General features: G+C 39.9%; 1 protein-coding gene across 2 annotated transcripts in view; it reads right to left on the bottom strand.

The window, feature by feature from the left end:
* Positions 1-7,593: 7,593 nt before the first annotated feature.
* The window catches only part of TDRD1 (tudor domain containing 1), a 42,454-nt gene continuing 24,376 nt past the window's right edge, over positions 7,594-25,671 (bottom strand). The window contains exons 15-25 of one of the 2 annotated variants that reach the window (XM_055081088.1): positions 24,538-24,780; positions 23,566-23,703; positions 20,706-20,816; positions 19,796-19,966; positions 17,045-17,320; positions 16,433-16,552; positions 14,588-14,704; positions 12,474-12,641; positions 11,035-11,262; positions 10,352-10,398; positions 7,594-7,623 (exon numbers count right to left, since the gene is read on the bottom strand). In XM_055081088.1, the coding sequence (XP_054937063.1) occupies positions 7,594-7,623; positions 10,352-10,398; positions 11,035-11,262; positions 12,474-12,641; positions 14,588-14,704; positions 16,433-16,552; positions 17,045-17,320; positions 19,796-19,966; positions 20,706-20,816; positions 23,566-23,703; positions 24,538-24,780 (1,649 nt within the window). The remainder of the gene's footprint in view (positions 7,624-10,351; positions 10,399-11,034; positions 11,263-12,473; positions 12,642-14,587; positions 14,705-16,432; positions 16,553-17,044; positions 17,321-19,795; positions 19,967-20,705; positions 20,817-23,565; positions 23,704-24,537; positions 24,781-25,671) is intronic. The other variant, XM_055081089.1, reaches the window with a different exon arrangement.

Raw genomic sequence — 25,671 nt, 5'->3', positions numbered from 1 at the left:
TCAGCAAATCAAGGACTTCTAGATCCTCTTCAAGGGCTATAGATAATACTGAGCCACATCCTAGTGGGGTTGGGCCGGGGAGGGGGTCCCAGCAGGTAAAATCACCATGGAGGATAAATCCCTTGGACTTCCCACAGGTCAAGGGCGAGTCTCTCAGGCTCTGCTTGCAGAGACCTCGCTGGGGGCACTGGGCTGCTTGGGAAAACCAAGCAGGCACCTGCATCTGTTCTGTAAAATGGAGTGGGGCGGGGGGAGACTTGGGCTTGTCCCCAAAGCCTTTATTCGAAAGGCGAGCCTGGTTAGGGGGCTCCACGACCGCGCCGAGCCTGTCGGGTATTATGCGGTTCCCTCCTCCACCCACATTCACCGAGCCCCCATCCCCTTACCTGCGGTCGGCGCCCCTCCGCTCGGTGCTCCGCTGCCGGGGACCCATGAGAGGGGGCGTTCACGGGCCCGCCGCGCGCTGCCTCCCAAGAACCCCGCCGGCTCGCCAAGGGCCGACGGCGGGGAGCCCGGAGGAGGCGCGCGCCAGGTGCGCTTTCCCCGGGACGCCGACTTCCCGGAGAGGCGCCCGGGCCCCACGGCCGCACTCAGGTGGAGCGCAGACATTGCCGAACAAAACCCGCCGCCCCGCCGCCGCGTCCGCGCGGGGCCACGCGGTCTCGGCACTCCGGGCACATTCGCCCGGTGGCCGGGCGTCTCCTCTCCTGCGAGCGCGAGGAAGGAAGCGGCGCCTCTTAGAAGCTGCTAACCACGCCCCGGAGCGCGGGCTTCTGCGGCGTGGAGACCACCCGGGCTGGGCTCTCCGCGGCGAGGAGCGCGCGGCGAGACACGCTCGGGCCAGGGGGCGCTGCAGGCCCGGGGAGGGGCGCCCGGGTGGGAGCCACGTGGGACACCTGTGTTCCTCACGGAGGAGAGGCGCGGAGCGCGGCGCCGCCGAGCCCGCTCTCCCAAGGGCGGTGCATTGCGCTTCTGGGAAGACGGCCCGCAGCGCCCCTCGCGTTTTTAAAGAACGCGTTGGCCAAGGCTGGCAAATAAACAAAGGTACTTACTTCTGCTCTGGTCTCCCAGCCTCCGAGCGGTGCAGCAGGGAGCACTGTCATCTGCCTTCGACTCCGCAGGATTTATTGCTTCGACCCTTGCGAAAATGTTGACTTTGGCATCGTTTCTATTTGTCATGGTAATTGCCCTTTGTTTACCTGTCTGTCCTGTTCTTGCAGTTGGGCGGTAGTAAGCGGGCCTTTTGACCAGTATCCTCGTTTAAGTCTAGGAGGTGCCTTGATTTTTTAAAAAAATCAACCACCACAAAGCGAAAATAGCTCAATGCCTGACACAATGCCTTGTGCGTAGTAAGCACTCAAAAAAAAAAGCTATTATTGCATAATCTATAGTTTTCATGCTTCATTAAAAAGTGTCATTGCATAACGTGTGCTCATTACCAAAACAAAGGATAAGCAAAGCACACCTACCCCACCACCCAGAGATAGTCGCTGTTAACATGGTGTTCCTTCTTGCAGCATCATTCTACTCATATTAAATTTTATTGTTAGCTCATTCCATGCATAGTGTATCATAACCAGCTTTTTTATGTCCCTTTTTGACCATCTTTCTGTGGCTTTTTTTCACTTCCACTGTCCCATAGAAATGCAATGCACGCCACACAGGTGATTTCAAATGCTCTAGTAGCCATATTAAAGTGAAAAGGAGCAGGTGAACTTAATTTACTAACCCAGTAGATCCCAAATATTATCTCAACATGTAATCAGAGTGAGATATTTTAAGCGAAGTCTTTGGAATTCAGTTGTATTTTACACTTACAGCACGTCTCCTTTTGGACTAGCTGTATTTTAAGTGTTCAATAGCCACAAGTGTCGAGTTGCCCATGCCACTCTAGACAGAGCAGGGGTTTGAGAAGAGCAGACCAAGTCCTGGTCAAAGTGGGAATTTCACAGCTGACAACCCTCTCCCCAACCTGTTCTGATTGGTTGTTGACAGTTAACCAGCACACCTTTGCCTAAGCAGGTTTACCTTAGAGAAGCTACATTTCAATTCTGGACGCTCCTGACAGTTTTACATCTGTAGTTGGGGGCATTTCACATTTTCATTCCATGATTAAGAAGTAAAAAGGCTGAAACTATAAATACTGGTGGAGATATTGAAATGGAGTAGGACCCTATATGGTCCTTGCCCCCCCCCATGTCCTCAGCCTGCCTTTTGTCTGTGAAAAAACTTTAGCCAAAGAATAAGTTTAATCAGAGAAGTGAGAAAATGCAGAAACAGGAACAGTCCAACAAAATAATGATAGTTTAGTCATTCAGCAAATCAAGGACTTCTAGATCCTCTTCAAGGGCTATAGATAATACTGAGCCACATCCTACAAGCTTATAGATACTGAAACCCCCGCCAGGTGGAAGATGTGAGCTACATGATGACAAGACTGTAGCCACGACATAAGCTGCCACAATTCCGAGGGCTGGCCTCAAAGAAATGGGAACAAACCAAGCCTGGAACTAAAGATTTACTTAAAACAATCAAGATGACGCTGATCAGACCACCGCATTGCATAAACAAATTCAAGATGACAGAGCTGACTGTGCTGTTTCTGCAAGTAGCCCCCTAGCTCCCCCTATAAAAGCTCTTGCCCTCTGTCAGCTCGGGGGAGTTGGCCTTTGGACAGGCGTCCGCCCTCCCCCCAGGTTGCCAGCCTCCAAAATAAAGCAAACTTTCCTTTCCACCAACCTTGCCTCTTTATTGGCTTTAGAGTGGCAAGTAGATGGACCCCTTCTTTTGGTAACAGCATCAGTTGCTTAAAACTCCCTCACATCAAAGGTTAATCACCTGTGCCTTTCTTCCACGTATGCGTGGGAGGGGAAAGCAGGTGGCCCAGGCTATGGTGTGTGCTGAGTGGTTGACTAGCAGCGGTAGAGGATTTTAATACAGGGAGAGGCTGGGCAACTACTTTTGTCATTCATGGCAACCCCTCCCTTGCAAAGATTTGTGGAAATTTAAAAAATAGGCACCATGAAGGACCTTCATCCCAAAGGGCTTGTGAGCCCGTTGCTTCCAAGGACTTGCCATATTCATCTTTGTGGCCCCAATGCCCTGTAACTCTACATAGTAAGTGCCCTTTTAAAATGTGAATTAATTTTTGAATTGCCCTATACAGCATGTCTCAGTTGTAAACACACAAGGTATAAAGACAACTTTGAATTCCATGAAGAGATAAAGGGGGACTTCGGCTCCCAGCAATGTGCAGAGGGGGACACCCAGTGTAGTGGAATGGCCACCGCTTTGGAGATGAGGTGCTTTGGGGTTCCCCACCCAGCTCTCTTCCCTACTGGCTTTCTGACAAGAGATAAGATGCTTAATTTTTGACTGTTCAGTTTGCTGGACTATAAAAGTTGATGGGTACAGTGGTTCCCAAACCTATGGAAGCCCAATTCAAATTCTTTGCATCCACTCCCCCACATGACAAAGCAAGGTGAAGCACATATTAAAAAAACCCAGAGAGGGATTCATAATAGAGCCACAGATGTTGTAGATTTCCCAGAACCTACAAGGCAGCCACTAACCAGAACCCTCTTGTTGAAAAATGAAAGAACAGGAAACAACGCATGTTTAACGGCGAAGAAACCACCCCAGACGAAACAAAGGGCCTGGTTCTCAAGTACTCCATAGGCAACAAATTAAGCCAGAACAAAAACTGTGGCGCTAACAGCAGCAAGAGAGAATAAAGGCGTGGCAGGGGGACATAAGGAACAGAAATACTGCCATCTTGAAGCTAAAAACCCTTAGGTTTGGGGCAGGCACCAATTGTTCTAAGGGTTAAAGCCCAATTCAAATTTTTGCATCCACCCCCCCCACATGACAAAGCAAGGTGAAGCACATATTAAAAAAACCCAGAGAGGGATTCATAATAGAGCCACAGATGTTGTAGATTTCCCAGAACCTACAAGGCAGCCACTAACCAGAACCCTCTTGTTGAAAAATCAAAGAACAGGAAACAACGCATGTTTAACGGCGAAGAAACCACCCCAGACGAAACAAAGGGCCTGGTTCTCAAGTACTCCACAGGCAACAAATTAAGCCAGAACAAAAACTGTGGCGCTAACAGCAGCAAGAGAGAATAAAGGCGTGGCAGGGGGACATAAGGAACAGAAATACTGCCATCTTGAAGCTAAAAACCCTTAGGTTTGGGGCAGGCACCAATTGTTCTAAGGGTTAAAGCATCTCAACTCCTTAAAACAGTGAGAAAAATTATGCACAAGGTTTTACTGGATTTGCTTTTAGGAAATGTGATGCTTTCTGGCTACATGAGTAAGCATGGAATGTCTACAAAGGCAAAGGCTAGGGTAACATTCATTCAATCAACATCCAATACCACATGCGCACTCGACTTCAAACTGTCAATACTTCCAAATTTTGTGTCTTTAGTTTTCACATATATGTGCATGCCTTAATGTAAGTAATCATTGAGTGCATTTTGAGAGGAATCTGGGCGCACCCTTGGAGGCAACAGAGTAGGCTCCGCCTGACCTATGATCAACCTCACAGTCGGTCTCATCTCCTGGAAGGCTCATGTAACAGGAGGTGGACACCTGATCAAGAGGTTATCACAAGTCTTTAAATACGGCATCACCTCAGGGTCTCAAGGTAAAAGGAAAGCATAGGGAAATGGCTGAGGCTGGGCAGCTAAAGCCTTAAACCAATGTTAGGTTATCTGAAAGCTACTGCCAAGATTTGAGAACCTACCTAGGGAAGTTCGACTGCAGTGCCTGAATGGTAACTTGAACGATGTTCAGGCATAGAAGAAGTGTTAGCAGTTCTCTGGGTGAGCCTTCCACAACTCCTGCCCCATGCAAATGGGCAGAAGTCTTAGCGTATCTGAACCTCTCTTTAATTTCAGCAAACAAAACCATCCTACGACTCCTAACTGCACGTTTGGAACCACAGGCTGCCCTCTAATTCATCTGGAAAAACAGAGCAAACAAAAAGCACCCTTGAGATTCTTCTGTTTAACAAGTAAAGCACTCCTTGGGTGCAAGTCTGGCTATAGAAACACCCACAGCGGTGAGTAACCCAGGTGTCACTCTTCGGCTAATCCCAGAAGAGCTCGATTTGCCAAATCCAGCAATCAGTCACGTTGGTGACGAGCCCACTAGTTACTCTATTGGTTTACTGCTCTGGTCTGGCAGCCTCAGAGTGGTGACTTTATTCCTCACCTAGAATTCGGCAGTTTAAGGCCCTGCTGAGAAGGATCCTCAGGTTTTCTGGAGCAAGAGAGCTCGAGTTCAGACTATCACTCACCCTTGTTCACAATTTTGAAACTTCTTCATTTCTAGCAGCCCTAGCAAAAAACATTCCACCAAAAGAAAAAGGCGTATCAAATATGTCCTCTTCCCACACTGCCCCCCGAGAAGGATCCTCAGGTTTTCTGGAGCAAGAGAGCTCGAGTTCAGACTATCACTCACCCTTGTTCACAATTTTGAAACTTTTTCATTTCTAGCAGACCTAGCAAAAAACATTGCACCAAAAGAAAAAGGTATATCAAATTTGTCCTCTTCCCACACTGCCCCCCCACCACCCCCATTCACTGCTTCATCCATGGTTAAGAATCTCTTCCTTTGCACAATGGGTCTGATTTGTCTCAATATTTGCATGCCCTATGCCAAGGAATATAACTGTTTGATTATATGGTCTCAGGTGTAAGTACTTTATTTATGACTGAACTAGGTATTTTGAGGGAACCCAAAGACTGGGATTGGCAGGTGTTGACGGACGACACATGGCCCTACTGAACAAAAAATACGTCACTCACCTCAGTGTCAGGCACACAGCTGGAGCTCAGTAAATATGTGAATTGTGAAAGATCAAAAATAAGATCTGGTGGTCCAGTACGAGATTATGAGAATATGCTGCATTAATCCAGAAGACATTTAACCCATCTCTCTACTTGTGAGACTAGCACTATAGATTATGTTAGTTTCTCTTTGGGAACAAGGCAAATAGCTCAACCACCAATTATTATTAAACACCATTTAATTTCAACTGTTTCTATTCAAACTTCCAGTATATGTACCATATGATAAAACCTTGGAATCTGATGAACTCAGATTTTTTTTAATGTGTTCCATGACTTGCTTCCCTAATTTTCCTTAAAAAGGACAATTATGCGATCCCAGTTTTCATTTGCATTTTCATTGTGATTGGAATTGAACAGAGTATGAACAAACTAAATGTCCAGTGCTCCTAGTATGTGCCAACAAGAAAAGGAAATTAGCAAAATGCTGCTAGCAGTAAGAACACAAGGGAAATCTGGCTGTGAAGGAAAAGGATTTTATTGGGCAGCTTAAATTTTTATCTAATAGAAGCACATCAATGTTTGAACAACTTTTAACATGAGGAAAAACTCCACTTAATCTGACACACATTACCAGTAAAAGCAAAAAAAAAAAAAAAAAAAACGTCAAGTTTCTTCTTTGAGTTGGTGACAACATCCTCTTAGGCTGTCACAGTCCCGATACTTAAATCATGGAAGAATTCCCAAATAGAAACTTACAGGCTGGCAGGAAAGTCAGCTGGCCCATAATTCTGCATATGTGAGTTTAGAGTTTAAGATGGCTCTATGTGCTTCCAGAAAAATATATACTCTAACTTAGCTTTTTAACTTAAATTGTTAACGATATTTATGCTTCAGAAAATGAAAATTCTATCCACATTAACAATCTAAGTGGCTACAGATTGGAAAGGTACCTATGGATGGCAGGAGCAGAAAGAGGAAGTGCCTTCCGCCCACCTAGTGGGTGAGAGCCCAAGGGCAGACTGTGCCCAAAGGCTGAGGGAAACGTCATCCGAATCAAGATGGAGAGAAAGAAGCTGATGACCTCAGAGGGGACAGGATAAGAAGGGCAGAGACCCAAGCAACAACAAACCAAAGAACATTTATTATGTGGAAGAGGCAGACTGTGACAGGGAGAACAAGACATATTTTATTATGAACTATATCAAACGTACAGAAAAATCCAAAAAAATAAAACTAATGTGTCTATCAACTAACTGATCCAGTATTAACCCAGAGCCATATTTTCTTCAGTACGTTTAAGTAATAAAAAGTCATATGTACACTAGACAGCCCCTATGTACCCCTTCCCATATTCCCACGCACTTGGTATGAATCTTTTATGCAAGACTTATTTGGGGGGAAGAACTTCGAGGGAAAAAAATAAAACTACCCAACCTAGACAGAAGAATGGTTAAGCAAACAAAAATTAAGGCATAAAATGTCATTAAAGAAAAAGTTTCCGGGGCCTCCCTGGTGGCGCAGTGGTTGAGAATCCGCCTGCCGATGCAGGGGACACGGGTTCGTGCCCCGGTCCGGGAAGATCCCACATGTCGCGGAGCGGCTGGGCCCATGAGCCGTGGCCACTAAGCCTGTGCGTCCGGAGCCTGTGCTCCGCAACGGGAGAGGCCACAACAGTGAGAGGCCCGCGTAACGCTAAAAAAAAAAAAAAAAAAAGAAAACGTTTCCAAGAAACAAAAACACAAGATGCTGTACTTTCTCTCCTAAGTCTAGCCTTCGCTGTTTCCTTTCTCTTAAGTGTTGATCTCCAAGAGAGAGTGTTTCTGCAAGAGAAAAATCAACTATCATTATGTCTTATATAAAAACTCAATTACCATGGTTCTTAATTTCTATCTTAAGTAAAAGCAAACCAAATATTCACTTTTAACTGAAATTACTTTAAGTCAAATCTGCCAGTTAAAAAAAATTCACCGCCACAGTAACAGTGCTTTATGTCCAATACAGCTGTCTGTACTCCCCTTCACAGATATAAAATACAGCTGTTTGCTCTCCTCCAAATATAAAAAATATTTTTATTAACTTGTATGCTGAAATACTTACCACTTTTGAATAATAGATTACAGAGTTTTATGTTCTCATCACCACATCACTCCTAGTTTAGCAATTTTACAATAAAATTACTAACAAATTAAAACAAATTTCTCCAGAGATGATGAAACACTGAAACTTTAAGCACATTTTATCTTTCTCTAAGAAGAATAATTTGAACAATTACCCAACTATATTTTCACCACACTGAAGTTAAGTATGCTTAAGGAACCATGTATGTAATTTTTTCTAGTAATATAACCCCTTAGTTTCTTGCCCTCCAGAACTGATCTAATCTAAAATGATATTGTAGCACAGTTACAGGTAAGCAGCAAATGGCGGTACGGAGAACTCAGCTTGCATCATAAGACCTACTTTCCAGTCTGTATGTGTGGTTTTTTGGGCAGCCATTTAACCTCCTTGAGCCTTCACTTCCTCATCTATAAAATGAGGCCTACCTTCTTTTAATCTTCTGGGCACTGTGAAGATTAAATATGTGACTATTAAATAATGCACTACTCAAATATAAGGTATTACACTGTATTCAAAGGTAGACAAACTATGTATTTATTCCTGCAGTAGGGGTAAAGCCAGTTCAACCACTATGCTTCAAATCAAGTGTTTTTTTTTTTTAAAGTAATGTCTTCAACCTATCTAGAAACAACAGAAAATACGGGTCTCATTTGAAGTTGTGTACCCAAACACACTCAATATTCTTATGGGAAAAAAAGCTTATTGCACAGACCTTGAGCCTTCACTTCCTCATCTATAAAATGAGGCCTACCTTCTTTTAATCTTCTGGGCACTGTGAAGATTAAATATGTGACTATTAAATAATGCACTACTCAAATATAAGGTATTACACTGTATTCAAAGGTAGACAAACTATGTATTTATTCCTGCAGTAGGGGTAAAGCCAGTTCAACCACTATGCTTCAAATCAAGTGTTTTTTTTTTTTAAAGTAATGTCTTCAACCTATCTAGAAACAACAGAAAATACGGGTCTCATTTGAAGTTGTGTACCCAAACACACTCAATATTCTTATGGGAAAAAAAGCTTATTGCACAGATATAAAGATTAAAGCACATACAGCTAGTCAACTTGATAAGAAACATGATGATTTGGCACGAGGACTAGATTCCAGAAGTTCATGTCATTGCACGCTCCTCAATCTATGGAATTTAAATTATCATTAAATTTAAGATTTTAAACTCACGTATGGTACACAAGACAGCAGTCAGTATTAAAACTTAATGTATTAGAAAGGACCAAAAGTTGTAACTTCAAGTCAGCATTTATTAAAAATAACCTAAAACTTGTGAAGTAAAATAAATCTCAAAATAAATCATGAGAATCAAAACTCTTGATCTTGCATGAATGATATTTAGCTTAGAACTTAGTCATACTTTCTTAGAAACAGAAACAAAACAACTGTCCATTATCATGTGGAGAACAGGCTTGACCCCAGTAGGCACCTCCTTGAGAGTTGCTACACCCACAGAGCCCCAGAGAGCAGGAGGACCTTGGGAGCTACTTGCAATGGTCAGATACAAACTGCACGTTAGCCAGCAAGAGTGCACATACTGAGTAAGTCGAAGATCCTTTGCTTTTAGCTAGAATTCTATCAATTCAAAGTGGCGAGAAGGACAATTTCATTTTGATGAGAAGTTCTAATTGGCTACTGATCACAAAACAATTTCCGGGGGCCACCTTAGAACAAAGGATCCCAGGCAATATAAAAAAGCAGGGGAACCACTATTCAAAATCCACCAATGTAGTCTTTAACCACTAGAGTCACCGCAGCCGAAAAAGGAAGAGTATGTTTTGTTTTGAAATGAAATATACTATCAGTACAGCCCATTTTCTGCTCTTGGCCTCTTAGAACCTCTTCACAAAAAGTGCTAAATGTTTTTTTTAATAGAAGTACGTACAAGGGAGAGTTAATTTCACTCCAGACACAAAGAATTTCAGGCTAAGCTTGACCTCACAACAATTTTTACAAGTCCCTGCAAATATCATCAAGACCTTTCTCTATGTCAAACACAGTAAGGAAAGGACGCTGCAACCCGGACAGCCCTGGACTCAGTCCCACTAGCAGTGTCAAAGGGAGCTTACCAAACAAAACCTAGGAAGACAGCAGAAACACTACAGCCAGACCTCAGATCATTAGACCGCAGAAGAAAGTACAGCCTCAAAACGGATGTCACCCCATTAGCTCTGCCATGACAACATGACTGGAGATGTCCTGCTGGGGGTTACCCAAGTGCAAAAACATCAAATTTAACTTACTTAACTTTTTAACAATTTTTTCATTTCAGTAAATTTGTTTTGATTGGTTGGATTGTTTAAGAGGAAGAGAAGAATCTGTTCATGTTTTTCAACCTGAGGGTGAGAAGAAATGGTGTTATTTCATTCCTAAAAATGTTGGGAGTATAATTTCACTTAAAGGAAATTTTACCCACTTGTTTCTGTAGCTCTGAGCAGCAGCAATTCATACTGTTCACCTTTTCTAAGAGCAAATGCAAAAATCCATTAGACAACTAGCACTATAAATAACAGAAAAAACAAAACCTGCAGTCTGAACATATACAGATCTGCCCCTCAGGGCAGATCCTTTCCAGCTACAAAGGACTTGATCAATCAATTTTTCATTTGGGCTTTATGTTATCTACTCCTGTCCTGGGTTTTACCAAATGAGTGCCCTGACCTCCGAGGTTTCAGGTCTTTTGCCTATCATACACGGGATACCTCTTTTTGGTTGAGGGCAGGCCTGCCAAAGCATCATCTTATGAAATAACCAGTAAGATCCATTCTCAAATACGTGAGTTCTTCTCACTTTGATCAGGATCAAAAGGAAGCTGGAAGCTACTCTGAAGGCCTGACACTTCTCAAGCTCCCAGCATCGATTCTACCAACAGTGCTGCTGAGCCTGATCTAAGGAAAACCTGGACTGGGAGGCCTGCTTCCTGCCAGGTGGCTCCTCTGAGGTGGCAACATGAGTTAGCGCCCTGCCGCTGGATTCGTAGAGGATGATGACAGAGCGAACGTGGCCACGGAGAATAAGGAAGGATCAGGTCACCTAAACTGATTACATCTGTTCTTGGCTACACTTACATCTGCTATTAATTAAACTTGAAAAAAATACCTTTATTTAAAGCACTTTGCTTTTTAGATGTGATGTTTTTCGCCAGACCATACATCACCAGCTTATCAGCTATATTGACAGTACCATTCTCAGAACACTTCTCAACTGACACTGTGTGGACATTCTTGATAAATCCTTTTACAGAAAGCATTACATTCTGATTCAACATGAAATTTTTCAGTATCTCTATTATTAATTGAGAACAACTTCCATTCAATTCCATTTGTCCTGGAAAAAAATTGAATATTAGTTAATCTTCAAGCTCCTGAAAAATGGTATTTAGATAAATTATCTAAGGATAATAAGCAAAAGGTTCACTGATTTTAGCTAGGTTTAGGTATGCTTTGATGTACTACTGCTGTTGCATTCAAAAAATTCAAACTTAATAAATATTCCTCAATCCCTACTATGTCAAGCACTAATTTAGGTCTAGAAGCCACAAAACAGACAAATGTCTGCCTTTGTGGACTTACATTCTAATGGTAGAAGCAAACAATAATAAAGATAATTTTCCAACTCTCTGAGTCAAAACCAAAGCAGACTGTGAGGAAATCAGTGTGTTATTATCTACTGGGACCTCTGGGTAAAGAAATCAGGAGTAAGAATAAAACGCTACTTTAGCATTTTAGCTCCTTTTATTCAACTTCCAACTGAAGGGCTGAATAAATACTCAGATATGGTATGAATAGGAAGGTAGCCCAAAATGGTGCCATTTGAATGTCTCTAGCCTCTGTGACAAAGCAGAAAGAACCCCCCACCCAACCCCACACAAGAGGTCAGATGACTGACCCCAGTTCACCCTGGCCCTGCCACTTAACTAGTTTTGCAGCCTGAGGCAAACCAGAATCTCTGAGCCCTGACTCTCTGAAACTAATCTGTAAAACAAAGATGGAACAAATGAACATAATTTTTGTGAGAATGAAAGAATAATAAAAGGTATGAGAATTTTTGGTAAACTCTGCTTGATATTTAGAAATCTGGGCCGTTGCGTAAAATACCCTTTTTTTTTTTTAATTTTTAATTTTATTTTTGGCCGCGTTGGGTCTTCATTGCTGCACGTGGGCTTTTTCTAGTTGCGGTGAGCAGGGGCTACTCTTCGTTGTGGTGTGCAAGCTTCTCATTGCGGTGGCTTCTCTTGCTGTGGAGCAGGGGCTCTAGGCATGCAGGCTTCAGTAGTTGTGGCACGTGGGTTCAGTAGTGGCTCACGGGCTCTAGAGCACAGGTTCCGTAGTTGTGGCACACGGGCTTAGCTGCTCCGCGGCATGTGCGATCCTCCCGGACCAGGGCTCGAACCCGTGTCCCCTGCATTGGCAGGCGGACTCTTAACCACCGCGCCACCAGGGAAGTCCTAAAATACCCATTTGTTTCAGACTTAGTGCTATAAAAGAAAGAAAAAAATCCCACAGACACCCAAATTGGAAAGTGACTTAATTGTCTACCTTCAAGGGAACATTTAATAATTTGGAAAGGAAGCTCCAGGTGTCTGGCAGAGATTGGCTGCACTCTGCAAAGAGGCAGAGTTTCAATGTTTCCATAGTCTGCATAGAGCACTTTCACATCAGCAGCTGACGTCCCCAGAACAATGGCACGGTACCAGAAATCATCACCTGAAAATACAGAGGAATCTCAGGTGAGAAGTTACATTCAATGATGCCCTCCTCCTTTAAGATGGTTATTCACAGTTACATTTACATCACTTAGAAATTCACACCAAGATTTCTGACTTCACGCCAAGGAGTCTAGATTACATACGAGCATCACATCTACTCCTTGCAGATTCTACTCAAAAGACAGTTACAGGACTAAATAGAAAAAGGCCTAAAACCACAAGGATAGAGAACAAAAGGGAAGACAATGTAATAGTGGAAGGTGGAAAGCAAATACGTGAGTGGAAATGATTTAGCAGAGCTCAACTAAAGCTGGGTGTAGAGAAGCCAAGAAGCATCTCAGTTTGCATCTCAAATCCCCAAGCAATCAGGGCTCAATAATTGATGCTACTCATTCAAAAGTTGGAGCAAAGATGGAGATGAAACGGGGATTGGATAACGGAAGCAGAGTTGCTTCCCCAAGGCATGTGAATAAACTTTAGTTTATAAACACATTTACACGTAATATCTATTTTTAAAGTTGCTGAAGAGAATGATCAGTTTTATGTTTACGTGTTTTAATAACGCTTAGAAAACTCCCCCTTTTCAGGTAACTGCTCCTACCCACGGGCAGAAGACTAGTTTCCTCTCCAGAGAGGACGAACCAGAAAGACTACGGACTGGGGAAGGTGAGGCAGAGCAGAGGAGGGAGTTTACAAGAACCCTGTCAGGCAAGCTACGCACTGCAGGCAGGAGACGACGGCCTCAAGCAAAAGTACTTCAAGACACAGGCATCAGGAGTTCCCAGTGAAACGGCAGAGCCAGGTCACCCTACAGGAAAGTCCACTAAGCAGGCAAGCTCTGCCTGCGCACAAAGGAACTTCCAATTAGCTTCATAGGGCTTCACCTTACATAAACGAACAGCGAAGGATGACCAGCTAGTAGAAGAAAGTCTCTGACATGAAAGAGAAGACCAAAACAAACAGGAACTCAAGGAAACAGACCCAAAGACGGAGAAGACCATGAAAATTAAAATGAATTTCTAAAGGGCCCACCCACTGGGTGGGTACAACGGTGAAAAGAAAACCAGTGCTGAGTCACATCATAAAATTCAAAACTTGGGATGAAGAGATTACCAAAAATTCCAGAAAGGAGGAAAAAAATACATACAAAGTTTGGAGAACCTGAATGACATCTACCTCTCCACCAGCAATACCCACAAGGCCTTCAAAATTTTAAAAGAAAGATGATTTCCAACCTAGAATTCTATCTATAGGTAAGCTATCAAGTAACTATTAGGGTAGAATAAAGACTTTTTCAAACATGAAAGATAACAAAATTTATTTACATGTACCTTTTCTCAGCTTCTAGAGGATGAGATAGAAATACCAAAATATTAAATCAAAAGTAAAGGATCCAGAAAACAAGTTGAGACGAGGGAGGCAGAAATCTAGCCAACAAGGTAGGGTGGGAGAGAAATCCAAGACACATAGGGGGTTTGTGCTGAAACAATCTCCAGCATGATGGTGAAAGGAAAATTTCAGGATGACAGCTCAGGTCTGGAGGACAAGCGTCTGGATAGGAGTGGGTCAGAAGGCTGGAGCTGCCTACAATATGATAAAAGTTGATAAAGTACAAGCAGTAGTCATGGAGAGAATTTATACCAATGCAGAGAATTGGAGATCATTAGTGAAAGTACATAGAACACTAGTAACAAAAAAGGATGCAAAAGAAAAATGTAATTATAGTAACTACATGGGTAGGCTGTGAATACTGTTTATGCAAACCTAATAACGTAATACAGAATACTTATCTAAACAAAAATTATGACACATTTCTACTGGGAAGAAAGAGGAAAATTGTATATCTAGTTGTCATACAAAAGAAGAGGGAAACTAAATACATTTTTAAACTGTAAATCTAAATTTTAAAGTGAACACTGTTTGGGGAATAGAAAAGAATCTTACCTGTGTATCTGGCACAGCACGCATCTCCAATTTTTGGTCTATAGGCCGATCGACTTTTCTGAGCACTGCAATATTCTAACAATTTGGCTGCCAATACACACAGTTTTTCCTGATCTTCTAAAATATATATAGAAAATGTTTTGTGAAGAAATTTTCAATGCTATTTATAAAAGTATATAAAAAGGAAAGTCAAATCTAATCACTCAAAAAAGACCCCATATATATTAAAATATACATTTATATTTTTAAAATAGATAAAGCCAAAAAAAGATAAAACCACTACTGGTTACCTTGTGGGGAAGGGATGCAAGACTGGGAGGGGGCAAGAAGGAAGCCACTGGGGGGCTAATTTCTTGATCAGGGTGGCTATTCCAGTGTGTTCATTCTACAAAAACTTGTTCTATTAAGTTGCAGTTTTACGACTGTTCAGTATACTTTTCAGTAAGTGTGTTATAGTTAATTAAATGAAGCAAAGTACTTCCAATTCATCATACCATATGTTATGGTCAGGATGCAATAATCCTAAGACCCTGCTTTCCACTATACAATTTAAAGTTGATTATTCCTAATACTGGAAGATAAATTTAAGAGCAGTTATTGTTATCACCACAATTCTCGGTTTGACCATTGAAAAAAAATTTGTTCTTTTTCTTCAGCTTTCAAATACCTGCAAATTATTTTGAATAGCAAACTTGCACTAACTCAGACTCTGATACTGCAAGAATAATCTTAAATACTACTGGGGCTTCCTTGGTGGCGCAGTGGTTAACAATCCGCCTGCCAATGCAGGGGACATGGGTTCGAGCCCTGGTCCGGGAAGATCCCACATGCCACAGAGCAACAAAGCCCGTGCAGCACAACTACTGAGCCTGCGCTCTAGAGCCCGCGAGCCACAACTACTGAAGCCCGCGTGCCTAGAGCCTGTGCTCCGCAACAAGAGAAGCCACTGCAATGAGAAGCCCGCGCACCAGAACGAAGAGTAGCCCCCACTCACCGCAACTAGAGAAAGCCTGCGTGCAGCAACAAAGACCCAACGCAGCCAAAAATAAGTAAATAAAATAAATGAATTAAAAAACAAACAAACTAAAATACACTGACGAGATGCCTTAATTGTAATCTTTCACGAAATAAAAAAGGAAAAGGAAAGTCAACATTTATATGCTACTTTTCTTCAAGATTAGGGCCAGTGTAAAACATTTCTCTAAGTTTCTAAGATACAGTAACACTGTGATTATAGACTGATTAGGAAGTACTCTTCTAACGTATCTAAAACTGTTTTGGTTCAAATTTTCTTCATGCTTGCAGAAGGTTAGCTTAGTAAGTACAATTCAATACAGACAGTACCTATTTTTAAATAAGAAATTATACAGTAATTAAGGATGTTGCTTTGTTATAAAAAGCTGTAGATGATCAAGACCAGGTGGAGTAGGTGCTGAATACAGGACATGTTCACATTCATGTTTTTGTTTGTTTTGCGGTACACGGGCCTCTCACTGCTGTGGCCTCTCCCGCCGTGGAGCACAGGCTCCGGACGCGCAGGCTCAGTGGCCATGGCTCACAGGCACAGCCACTCCGCGGCATGTGGGATCCTCCCGGACCGGGGCACGAACCCGCGTCCCCTGCATCGGCAGGCAGACTCCCAACCACTGCGCCGCCAGGGAAGCCCCACATTCATGTTTTTATAATTAAATTTTCCTGAAGTGTTACTATGATCAACTGAAACACTGAGTGAAACAGAAATCATCACCTTCTTCTCCCCATCACTTCCTAAGGAATTCAGGTAAGTTCATTCTACAGTTTAAAAGACCAGCATAAATATGTCTCAAACTTTGTTTGGTTTCTTACCTGGCATTTCATTTGGTAGAGCATAAAACAAGTTTGGGTTTACAATTTCTAATATGCTTGCCTGAACAGTTTTATTAACTGGCAATTCTATTGTCCTCCACTTCTCAGCTGAAGAGGTGGCTGAAAACATACGAAATACAGGTCTCTCATGAAAAAGATAAAATTTAGTATTCTACTGAATACCAACATTCCCAAATTCCCAAAACGAAAATCTGTATTTTCATAAAATAATCTGTTTAATTTGAGGGATTTTGGTGTGCATTACAAAAAAGTTCAATCTATAATATGAATCCTTAAACTATTACACTCCTATATTTCAGTAGTATATTTCCATTTCTGTAGTATATTTAATTCTTAAAATTTACTCAAACTTTAAAGGATACATAGCTGTATGATACATGTCTGCCTGACAAGTAATTACATTAAAAATGAGTACAGTGTTTAATAAAAAACCATGTTTCAATAAATATTAAACTAACTTTACCTATTAACTAATCTATTTCCACAAAGCATATTTCTACAGGAAAATCATGTCACTTGGAATAGAAAAATTTTCATAGCCTATAAAAGCAAAGGATAACATAAATTTAAATAGCAGTTTAAAAATGTTACCTTGAAGCCATGGGGCATCAATTTGAAGACCATGTTTATTAACAGGACTGTTTTTCACTAAGTCTTTACATGGTGAACTAGCTTTTAAAACCAGATGTTCATCAATCAGAACATCAGTAATTCTCCTGGGATAAGAAGTGGAAAGATCGGTGAGTTCAATTCCCACTCCATTTTCAGTGATTTCAACCACTCGGGCTTGGAGTTTTATCCCTGTGACACACATCTGAAATCTTGCTATGGCTTCTCTGGTCCAGTGTTTGTTTCTAGGCTGTATATCTAACAAATAAAACAGCATTAAGAAGAATTCTGCCCTTAATATGTTTTCTTTGTATTTAATTTTTGATAGTTTGATTAATATGTGCCTTGGCATATTTCTCCTTGGATTTATCCTATATGGGACTCTCTGTGCTTCCCAGACTTGATTAACTATTTCCTTTCCCATATTAGGGAAGTTTTGAACCGTAATTCAAAAAGAGTCATGTACCAAAATGTTCATTGAAGCTCTATCTACAATAGCCACAATAGCCAGGACATGGAAGCAACCTAAGTGTCCGTCAACAGATGAATGGATAAAGAAGATGTGGCACATATATACAATGGAGTATTACTCAGCCATAAAAAGAAACGAAACTGAGTTATGTGTAGTGAGGTTGGTGGACCCGGAGTCTGTCACACAGAGTGAAGTAAGTCAGAAAGAGAAAAACAAATACCATATGCTAACACATATATATGGAATCTAAGGGAAAAAAAAAAAGGTCACTGTTATAAAGCAGAAAACTAACACACCATTGTAAAGCAACTATACTCCAATAAAGATTTTAAAAAAAAAAAAAAAAAAGAACTCTGTGCCCCAAAGCTGCATTTTTTGCCTCAATAATATCCAGGACTGGACCCTTCCCAAGTTTACCATTCAGGTCAGTGATTTTGAATACCTTTTCTCAATAATCAATTATATATCTACATCCTCAGTGCCTGAGTTGCAAATAATGCATCTACAAATATACTATTGTTTTAGGAGGCTCAGGATCTGTCTTTACTTTCCTCACTAACTTATCTTCACCTGGCATTTTTCCCAATAAGCAAAAATAGAATTATTATTTCTTTTAAAAGCCACTATGGTTACATATACAATGATGAGTTATCAACTATTCTGGTAAAAGATGTTAAACGTACACTTTCACCTTTGTGGACAGTTTTCCAATGGTAATTTCAAAATATTTTTAATTATTTAACCAAAAATTATCTTTCTGGGATAACTTTGGCTTTTACCCTTATTTTCATAACAGTGGTTCTCAAATGTGAGTGTGCATCTGTATTACGTAGAGGGCTTGTGAAAACAGATTTTGGGGCCCCACCCTAGAGTTTCCAATTTAGTAGTAGGTCTTGGGTGGGGACTAAGAATCTGCATTTTTAACAAGTTCTCATGTTGATACTACTGGCTGTGGGGTGGAGGGGTCATATTTTAAGAAACACTGACATAAAACATGGTGATTAAAAACAATAATCCAAAACATACTTAGTGTAAAATAAGTAGAAAGAAAACAGGCAAAAGGAAAAATAAAAAGCATCTAATGCTTCTAGTAGAAAGAAAACAGGCAAAAGGAAAGATAAAAAGCATCTAATGCTTCTAGACATGACCACTATTAACATTTTGGTATCCAACCTTTCATAATCTTTATGTGCATATGGAAATACACACATGCACATATATACTCATAATTCTTTTATAAAGAAATTTTTATAATAATAAAAATAGTTATAATGTTAGGCACTATTCAGTGCTTTATGCCTTGTATCTCTTTTATTCTTAATGCCTTTTTGAGGATGGTACCGTTATTTTCCAGATGAGGAAAAGGAAGCACAGAGTTTAAACAGTTTACCTAAGGTCTCACAGCTAGTAGGCAGCAGACACACACAAAATAGTTATAATGTTAGGCACCATTCAGTGCTTTATGCCTTGTATCTCTTTTATTCTTAATGCCTTTTTGAGGAAGGTACCGTTATTTTCCAGATGAGGAAAAGGAAACACAGAGTTTAAACAGTCTACCTAAGGTCTCACACCTAGTAGGCAGCAGAGCTGCTTCTAATCTGTCTTCTTAATCACAATGCCATTCTGCCATCTCTTTCATAACTTGCTTCCTTCACTTAAATCATGAACTAGTCTTCACATCAACACATATTTAACATTTTAATGACTGTGTAATAAGAACAAACACTTAACAGAACTTTGAGTGCCAGACCCTGGTCTAAACATTCATTTAACAGTCTTCACAACAAACCTATGATATAGGTACTACCACTACCCATTATATGGATCCTCATTTAACCAAGCCTCTACTATGGGCTATTTAGGTTGTTTTGCTATTATTAACAGCAGTGTAATGAATTTCCATGTAGGTGAACTTTGTGAAATCACATGATTATTTCTTTAGGAGGAATTATTAAAAGTAAACTTGCTAAAACAAAAGGTAAGAATATTTGAGGCTCTTAAGGAATCCTGCAAAATGTCTTCAAAAGAAAGCATCGGTTTTCACTCCTATCATAACTATAGAAAAGCAGCTGCTTCTTTACTTTGACACCAACACGGAACATTTTGGCCAGTATCTTTAAATATATGTTTCTAAATTTTATAATATGAAACAGAAAATAACTTACACAAAATATTAAAATTATAAATATATTAATACTGAGAAATTTATGTACTCTAAGTATTAGAAGACAGTTGAGAAAATTTCTTACTCTGCACCATACCTACTAGCCAGCACTGTATCCCCTGAAATGGAAGTTTTAAAAATTTGGATGGGATCATTTGGAGTTCATCTGCAGTAACTTCTTCAATGTTTCCATAATCCACAAACTGTACTTTAATGTTTCCATTTGGTAAGATTTCCTTGACTAAAGCACGATACCAATTACCATCACCTAGATTTAACACAAAATTTGTAACATGGAATACTTCCCTTCTATTAAAGTTTGAAATTTTTTATCTTGAAAAAGACCATTCTTTGTCTAAAGTAGCTAATATATTTCTCTTCCCAGACAACACCTTTAGTTTTTAATTCAGAAATCCCTAGAAGGAGAATTCTCAAAATTCATTCTTAGAATATCACCAAAGTTTTTATAGCATCACACTTTTACATCTACTATAAAGATTTCATTCATAACCTAACCAATAAGCAGAATATTAAGTAAAGACTTGATAAACTTGATCATATTTGTCAAACTGGAAGACATAATATTCTCACTGCTAATGAGATTGTTTCACTTGTTACTTGGTAAATAATAGAAAAAAATAAACAGAAAAACATGCAATGAAATTAAGCTGTTTCATCAAACATATTTTCAAAATAAACATGCACAGGGTGACCAGAAGAAACAATGAATCTGCAGTGAACAGGTTTCCCATTCTCTAGCTTTTAATATTATCAGAAATTCTGGAAAGAAAAGCATTTGACAAAGTTAGGTAAGAATGTATCATTTGGAGGCTCCTTGTTACAAAGAGAGATGAAAAAAAAAAACACGGTATTTTAAGCATTCATTTAATTTTGATAATGAAAAATATCTGCTTAAACATCAGGAAGAAAATACACTAAAAATGAGGTTTGAATGTCAAGAAATAAAAGATTCTAATATAGGCAATATTGTGCCAACTGCAACTTACCTACAAAAAAAGCACAACAAGGTTGCCCTACTTCTGCCTTAAAAATATTAGGCAACTTCTGCTGGCAATATTCTGCTACCAATTTGTTCAAGTCACTGAGTTTCTTTAGAGCTGAAAACACAATACACATAGTGTTTAATATTTTAAAAACAGGCAGAGTCACAGATTTTCATTTAAAGTTGGAAAGTGGGTTGATCATAAAAACCCAGGCACATCCCCAAGCAACTATAAAGTACACCAAATACCTTTCCCTTCTCCTTATTAAGAAATTGGGCAAATAAGTCATTATTTAGTTAATACTCTCAGTAAACCCCATAACCAACAATTTACTGGGCACAGAGCCATGATTATGCCATTGTTGTCAGTATGCTAGAGCATGAGCTTTGCATGTGGACCAGGAAACAGTGCACAAGCCCGCACAGAAAGAAAGTTACATATAAGCTGTCCTGAAGGAGTACATGTAATTACTAAATGGTTGGCACAGATAGCGTCTGCTAAGGACTTTCAGAGAGGTGAGCTCTGTGCACTAAAGGCTTCATAGAGAAATCTGAAGTATGACTTGTTTGCTAGAAAAGGAGAGGGTATTCCAGAAAAAGAAATGGCTCTGAGGCAAAGTACCAAATTAAGCAGCCAAAAAACGCTTGCTGGGAGCAGTCTGGCAGAGAAAAGGAATGGAAAGGTGAATCACTATCACTGAGAAAAACACCAGAGATGTGCTTGGAAAGATACAGACCGTGGAGAGCTTTAAAATGCCAAGTAAAGAGATCTGAACACTATACAAGTAAAAGAAAAATATCTTTTAAATATGTGGCAAAGACCCACTCACAGAAACGGAAATTAAGTTGTATTGAGTTAGAATTCTCACCTTTCAGATTAGTCAAAATAAGAAAGTTTAAGGACACACTGCAGGAAATGGTGTTGGAGAGGGCACTTTCGTACACTGACGGTGGAAATCAGCCTGGATGACCTCTTGAGGGCACTCTCTCAAGAGCACAAGCACACGTATCCTTTGACTTAATAACTATTGTACAATTTTAGGAATTTGTCTCAAGGATAGGATATAGTCTCAGAATAAAATCACAGATTACAAGAATTGTTTTTAGTAATAAATGCTTGTACACAGGAATCCTTTAGCTATCAGTACCTAGGTTAACTAAATTAGGGTAAACCCACACAGGGGAATACCATGTAACCATGAAAAGGAATGAGGATGTACAGTGATGTGGTACCCTGTAACAGAAAAAGGACATTACCAGAAATGGAAAAGACATCTAGCGAAACCCAGATAAAGTCTGGAGGTTAGTTCATAGACATTTACCAATGTGGGTCTCTTAAGTTGTAACAAATGTTAACATCTTACATAATTGTGGTACTATAGAGAAAACTAGGGGTATACAGGAACTCTCTGTACTATCTTGGCAACTTTTCTGTAAATCTAAAATTATTCCAAAATTAAAAGTATATTTTAAAAACAACGGAGGAAACACTATGTGAACTGATATCCAAGACAGAGTGGAAGAAAAAGGCAAAGTGCAAATATTATTTATTTTACCATTTATGCCTACATAAAAAGGAATATATATATATCCATACAAGCATATGTATAGAGTACTTTTGGAAAGATATTAAGAACATTGAGAAAAGAAACTGGAAGGATATTTAGAAATCTGAGAAGAGGAACTGGGAAACTTACTTTTCACTATATTCTCTTTTGTAACTTTAAAATTTGTACCATATGCTTGTACAATCACTTATGAAAATAAGAAAGTGGCAAATATTTTAAAATAGTAGCCTATCTACCAGATGATTCTGTATGAAGGGATGACAAATCTCACAAATTGGGAGCCAGGCAGGAACTTAGTTATCTAGGGTAACATCCTTATTTGACAGAGAGAAAACCCAAAACTTAGAGAGGTTAAAATCAATGATGCTCACCAGAACGGCTCAAGGGAAAAAGACAGAAAATACGAAGTGTTTGTGAGGATGTGGAGCAGCTAGAATTCTCAAACCAACAACTGCCATGATCACTTTGGAAACTTTTTAGCATTCATGGATCAGAGCTGAAAATACACATACCCTTTAAGATTTGGCGAGTAATTTCATTCCTAGGTACATGTTCAATGGAAATGCATGTGCGCTAAATTTATATGAGAATATTCTTACCAACATTTTATACTCAGAACTAGAAATAACCCAAATGTCCAACAGTAGAAAGGAACAGTAAACTGCAGTACATTCATACAATGGATCACTATGCAGCAACAAAAAACAAGCTACAGCCACACATGAAAATGATGGTCCAAACTCACAAATGTGAAAAAAAAAAAAGCAACAAGGCACAGAAGAGTACATATTGTATGATTCCATTTATATAAAGTTCATAAATGGGAAAAACTAATCTATACTATTATTAGAAGGCGTGATCATGTTTACTTCTGAAAGAAAGAAGTGGCAGTGATTGTCAGGAGACATGAAGGAAACTTCCGGATTACTGGTAACCAGATGTTGGTTATACAAGGTTTTGACTTTGTGACAATTTGTTATGCTGCACTCGTATTTGTGCACTTATCTGTATGTATGTCGTACGTCAACGAGATCAACAATTAAAATTTTTCAAAAATGAATTTAGGAGACATTCTGTGAAATCTAAGCTGGTTTAAACAGAGACTACTGAAAACAGAAATAATGTCTTACAATGGAATAAAAGGCAACCAAGTAAAACCAAATCTTTCTTGAAAGTACAAATACCCACTTGGCCTTTACTGGAAAGTGAACAGTTTCACCACCCAATAACAAACTTATCTTGACCTATTATCTATGCCAGTGTACTGTAAAGAGAAATAAATGAGAGTCAACTTACCATCCTCTTTAAGCACATGGCAGTAAAATTCTCCAGGACTATACATCATACAGACCACAACATCTACTGTCTGATCGACAGCAAGTTCAACCCACGTCCACTCCAACAGACTGATTTCTGCTTCTACACCCGAGGGAACTGTGTGACAATTTGTTATGCTGCACTCGTATTTGTGCACTTATCTGTATGTATGTCGTACGTCAACGAGATCAACAATTAAAATTTTTCAAAAATGAATTTAGGAGACATTCTGTGAAATCTAAGCTGGTTTAAACAGAGACTACTGAAAACAGAAATAATGTCTTACAATGGAATAAAAGGCAACCAAGTAAAACCAAATCTTTCTTGAAAGTACAAATACCCACTTGGCCTTTACTGGAAAGAGAACAGTTTCACCACCCAATAACGAACTTATCTTGACCTATTATCTATGTCAGTGTACTGTAAAGAGAAATAAATAAGAGTCAACTTACCATCCTCTTTAAGCACATGGCAGTAAAATTCTCCAGGACTATACATCATACAGACCACAACATCTGCTGTCTGATCGACAGCAAGTTCAACCCACGTCCACTCCAACAGACTGATTTCTGCTTCTACACCCGAGGGAACTGTGAAAATAAATGGACGATTTGCAAAACAAATGGCCAGAGCGGGGAGTTGGAGGCAGGGCTGCTAAAGAGTCTGCTTTTGGAGAACTGAATGTCCAATGACTTTCTTAGTGACTTTGCAGGAAAGTTAATTAGCATGGGAATTAACCATTACTACACCTCACTGAATTCCAAATTTCAAATTCACATTTCTGATGGATCTTCAGCTGCCAGTGACCCAAACACACTCTTTAGATGAATGCTTGATTTAAAAGGACAAAAGGTACTCAACATCAATTCTTGTTTAAAATATGAGAACCCATACATTCACAAGGTCACCTGAATTCCAGCACGGACATTATCTGGTGGACAATTTACTTACCACTGGCTTCTTTCATGTCACTGGGCTTATCTGTCACTACCCCCTTGTCCCCCACGGCAAAGCCTGCATCGATGAGCACTTTGGTGACACTGACGTGGGGCATCACAGACCTATCCGTAAGTTCCACCAGGGAACTGTTTTCCAACTTGTCCACCACTTTCACTGTGATCATTTTGTTCTGTACAATTTTTCTCATCAGACAAATAGCTTCTGGAGTCCAAATTCCTAATGATGGCTTTACTCCTAACAAAGAATTTTTTAAAGAATGTTAAAATATTTCTTATTGCAAGCCTTCACAAATTTAGCTCCTAATTTCCACAAACTTAAGGACTCTATGACAAACACTGGAACCAGAAAGTCCCATCTGAGGAGGATTTTCTAAACACGAAAATGAAGGCAAAATTATAAAGAAAAAGTCTGTAAAAAGCTTCTATATTTCTATGTAAACAAACCATCATAAATCCATTGATATGAAATGTCCAAAGAAGCAAATCTAGAAGACTGAGAGTAGATTAATGGTTGCCTAGGAAGCTAGGATTAACTATATATAAATGGGCACAAGAGATCTCAGTGGGGTGATGGAAATGTTCCAAAACTGGATTATGGTGATGGTTGTACAACTCGGTAAATTAGTAAAAATCACTGAATTGTATACCTAAAACACTGATTTTTCTTTTTTTCTTTTTTTTTTTTTTTTTTTTGGCTGTGCTGCACGGCTTGCAGGATCTTAGTTCCCCGACCTTTTTCCATTAAGAGAATTTTGTAAAGACTGAAATAAATGGAAATCTGAAGGTGCAATATCTGGTGAATATAGCAGATGAATCAGAACTTCCCAGGCAAGCTGTAACAGTTTTTAACTGGTCATCAAAGAAACATGTGGTCTTGTGTTATCCTGATGGAAGATTATGCGTTTTCCGTTGAGTAATTCTGGATGCTTTTCGTCGAGTGCTGCTTTCAGTTGGTCTAACTGGCAGCAGTACTTGTTGGAATTAATCCTTTGGTTTTCCGGAAGGAGCTCCTGATAGAGGACTCCCTTCCAATCCCACCACATACACAACATCACCTTCTCTGGATGAAGAACAGCCTTTGCTGTGGTTGGTGGTGGTTCATTTCGCTTGCCCCATGATCTCTTCC

This window comes from Physeter macrocephalus, chromosome 20 (assembly GCF_002837175.3).
Source record: "Physeter macrocephalus isolate SW-GA chromosome 20, ASM283717v5, whole genome shotgun sequence".
NCBI classification, from domain to species: Eukaryota; Metazoa; Chordata; class Mammalia; order Artiodactyla; family Physeteridae; genus Physeter; species Physeter macrocephalus.
This window is presented reverse-complemented; position numbering and strand designations above follow the sequence as displayed.